Source organism: Rhea americana, unplaced genomic scaffold, assembly GCF_003343005.1.
Source record: "Rhea americana isolate MKP2758 unplaced genomic scaffold, rheAme1 scaffold_581, whole genome shotgun sequence".
NCBI classification, from domain to species: Eukaryota; Metazoa; Chordata; class Aves; order Rheiformes; family Rheidae; genus Rhea; species Rhea americana.
Genome location: NW_028186736.1, coordinates 7762 through 11408, shown reverse-complemented (window position 1 = coordinate 11408; position 3647 = coordinate 7762). Strand labels below are relative to the sequence as shown.

The window sequence follows — 3647 nt, the reverse complement described above, 5'->3', positions numbered from 1 at the left end:
GCTGCGGCGCGGGCGCCGCCGTCTCAGCCCGCCTCTCGCCTCTCCGCAGTCGCACCTCTTCGTGCTGCAGCTGGTGCACCGACCCTCGGTGCGCTCGGTGCTGCAGGGCCTCATAAAGAAGCGCCTGCTGCCCGCCGAGCACTGCATCACCAAAAGTGAGTAGCGCGGCCAGCCCRCCCGGACGCCTGGGTCCCTCAGCGGGCGGGGAGAGACGAGGTGCCCTTGTTGGGAGCTCCGGGCACCGCCGTGGCCGGCGTGTTCTCCTCCGGTGCCCCTTTATGGACCCTCCATCGCTTTTGTCCTCCCCCTTAGTCAAGCGTAACTTCAGCAGCGGCACCATCCCGGGCACCCCGGGGCCCAATGGCGAGGACGGGGTGGAGCAGACGGCCATCAAGGTGTCCCTCAAATGTCCCATCACCTTCCGGAGGATCCAGCTGCCCGCCAGGGGCCACGACTGCCGGCACATACAGGTATGGAGGGAGGGGGGCCGGGGGCCGGCGTGGCGCCCCCCACGCCCGTCGCGTGGCTCAACGCTCGCTCTCCCTTGCAGTGCTTCGACCTGGAGTCCTACCTGCAGCTCAACTGCGARAGGGGGACGTGGCGGTGTCCCGTCTGCAAGTGAGCACGGCCCCCGTGCCCCGGCCGGGCCTCCGTTCCCTCGCCCGCAGCAGGTGAGCGGCGGCAGCACTTTTCTCACCCTGCTTTTTCCCGCCCGCAGTAAGACAGCCCTGCTGGAGGGGCTCGAGGTGGACCAGTACATGCTGGGCATCCTGATCTACATTCAAAAGTAAGTGCCCAAGTCTGAGTCGCCGCGTTGGACGCCGCTTGGCCCCGCAGTGCCCCGTCCCAGGGACGCGCGGGGCTGCGAGGCAGGGCTGTGCCCGGGTGAGGGAGGCTGAGAGCCCCGCGCCCGCTCTGAGGTGCCCCCATCGCCCCCAGCTCGGACTACGAGGAGATCACCATCGACCCGACGTGCAGCTGGAAGCCCGTCCCCATCAAGCCCGACATCCACGTCAAAGAGGAGCAGGACGGGCCCGTGCTGAAACGTTGCCGGACCATGAGCCCCACGCACATGGTGCTGCCCAACATCATGGAGATGATCGCGGCCCTGGGCCCCGGGTCCTCACCTTTCCCGGCCCTGCCTCCCCCACCCACGGGCACCGCCGCCGACTACGGCACCCAGGGTATGGGGGCACCCATGGGACAGGGGTGGCGGCGGACCCCCGGTGCCACCGGCGCCTCCCCGACCGCCTCCTTTTAATCTTGCAGGTTCCAACTTTTCGGGACCCGGGAGTTTCCCGGAGTCGTTCCCTCCCGGCAACCCCGGCACRCCGACGCTGAACGAGTTCACGCCGGGGCCGCCCCCCATCTCCTACCAGTCAGACATTCCCAGCAGCCTCCTGACCCCCGAAAAGCCGCCCGCGCCCCCTCTCCCTGGACAGGTCAGCCGGGCTCGGGGAGCAGGGGACGGGCACAGGGCAGCCCGAGGGGTGCAGCCCCCAGCCGCGTCGCCGGGGCAGTGGGACGGGGATGGAGGGTCTCAGGGCCATGCTTTTACCCCCGCAGCTGCCGCCGTCGGCCCGGATGGACCCTTCGCACCCCCCCGTGCAGCAGGGACTGCACAACCCGTCCCTGGGCGCCCAGCCGGCGCAGCCGCTGCATCACCGGAGCGCGCCGGCGCGGCCCCCCCTGGGCCAGGGCGCGCCGGGGGGGCCTGCGCCCGCCGACCTCGCCTTCAACCCCGGGCCGGGCATGGTGGGGCAGCCGGGCATGGCTGGGACCGCGGACGGGCCAGAGCCCGCCCTCGACGTAAGTACGGCGGCGCCGGGCTGGCCGCGGGCACCCYGGGGCGGGCAGAGGCTGCGCCGGCCGCTGATGGTAGGTAGCGGCGGCGAAGCCGGGCCGCGGCGCGCTCGCGGCACAGCACCGGGTGTGAACGTGCCACCTTCGCCCGCAGCTGCTGCCCGAGCTGACGAACCCCGACGAGCTACTCTCCTACCTGGGTCCCCCCGACCTCCCCAGCAGCAGCAACGACGACCTGCTCTCCCTCTTCGAGAACAACTGAGCCGTCCTCGCCGAGCGTGGCCCCCCGCGCCCGTCCTGCGCCGGGCACGGTCCCCCCCGCCGGCCCCGGGCCGCAGCCGCGGCGGGCACCCCGAGGTCTCGCCCCCCTCCCGCCTCTCCCCTCTTCCCCCCGCCAGCGCGGGCAGAGACGGGCCAGGGCGTCCCGGGAAGCTCCCGCGCCGCCTCTCCGCGGCGGCAGCTCCCTGCTCCTTCCTCCAGCCGGCGAGCGGGGGCGGCCGGATGGACGGACTCGGCTCCAGTGCCGCCGGGTCCCGAGAAGCACAACGCTGTACATAGTGTAGAAACACTACTGCCTCCTCCACCCCTCCCTGTGTATTTAAAGGCAAGTGCATTGCTCCGGGTGCCCCCCGCCCCGGCCCGCGTCACCCCCACCACCAGCTCCCCACCCCCTGTATAAATGTGCATACGCTTCTTTAGTTTGTAATATAAACCATTCCACGGGGGCCACGCCAGCCCCACGGCGCGACGCCCATCCCGGCCGCCACCCCGCGGGACCCTCCCCGCCCCAAACCCCTTCCCCCGGGCCCAGCCAGCGCCCACCAGCGCCAGAGGGTTGATTTTACTGCACCAAACGGAAACGTCCCCCCACCCCCGCGTGCCGGGCGGTGCCCGAGGGCCCCGTGCCCGCCCAGCCGAGCCCCTTTCCCCTCTCCTTCCCGGCGGCCCCAGCCGGGCCGTCCGTGCCGGAGTCGTGTGTCCGAGTGCCGATGACTCTGTTTAGTTCTCGTGTATCGTTTCATTATCGCTCTCTATTAAAGGATTTCTTTTTGGTGGGGCTCGCGCTAGTCGCTGGCAGGAGGCCTGGTAGCACGCGAGAATGAGGCGGCAGCGGCGGCACGGACCCCCGCGGCCCCCCGGCACGGCTCCCACTCCTTCGGGTGCCGACGCAGCCCTGTGCCGAGCTCCCGCGGCAGGAGGGTCGCGAATCGGGGCCGGGGCTGGGGGCCCAGCTGAATCCTGTTCCCCCCCCACTTCCCSGCGCTGCCCCGTTGCCAAAGCTTATCGTGGCGGGGCAGCGAACCGTGCCCGCGCTCCGTCAATCATTAACTGCGGGGCGGCCGGGGAGCCGAGCGCCGCGGAAAACCGCCCGCGTTTTGCCGGAGGCGCCGTACTCGGGTGCCGCTGCAGCCCCTGCCCTCGGGTGAACCATTAACGTTGGCGGGAGCCCAGCGCCGCCGCCGCCGCCGCCGCAACAGGACCGGCCCCGGCGTCTCTGGCCACCGCCGAGCGGCTCCGAAGTCCGGCGGCTGGATTAGATAGGACGCGTGCCCGGCGGGAGACACCCGGCGGGACGCGGCCGTCCCGGTGACGCCTGCCGCGGGGCCGCGCTCCCCAGGCTGCTCTGCAGTGCCGGGAACAGCTCTTCCCGCTCCCRGCAGCGGGCAAGATGCCCCCGGCGCCGCTCACGCTTCCCGGCACGGCTTGACGCTGCTGCCCGGAGCCAAAACGCCCCGCCGGGACCAGCGYGGCTCCATTTGCTCTCCTCCGGGGCCCGGCGCTGCCAGCTCTCCGGGGTTTCTCCTCTCCATGCCGCTCGTCTCTCCTCCGGCGAGGCCGCGGAG

At 71.6% G+C, this 3647-nt stretch overlaps 1 protein-coding gene across 1 annotated transcript in view; it reads left to right on the top strand.

Annotated features, from left to right (window-relative positions):
* The window catches only part of ZMIZ2 (zinc finger MIZ-type containing 2), a 6182-nt gene extending 3327 nt beyond the window's left edge, over positions 1-2855 (top strand). The window contains exons 9-16 of the mRNA XM_085319376.1: positions 28-155; positions 313-470; positions 551-618; positions 719-787; positions 940-1184; positions 1270-1442; positions 1567-1809; positions 1958-2855. Coding sequence (XP_085175502.1) covers positions 28-155; positions 313-470; positions 551-618; positions 719-787; positions 940-1184; positions 1270-1442; positions 1567-1809; positions 1958-2065 — 1192 coding nt within the window. The 3' untranslated portion in view covers positions 2066-2855. The remainder of the gene's footprint in view (positions 1-27; positions 156-312; positions 471-550; positions 619-718; positions 788-939; positions 1185-1269; positions 1443-1566; positions 1810-1957) is intronic.
* The last annotated feature ends 792 nt before the right edge of the window (positions 2856-3647 follow it).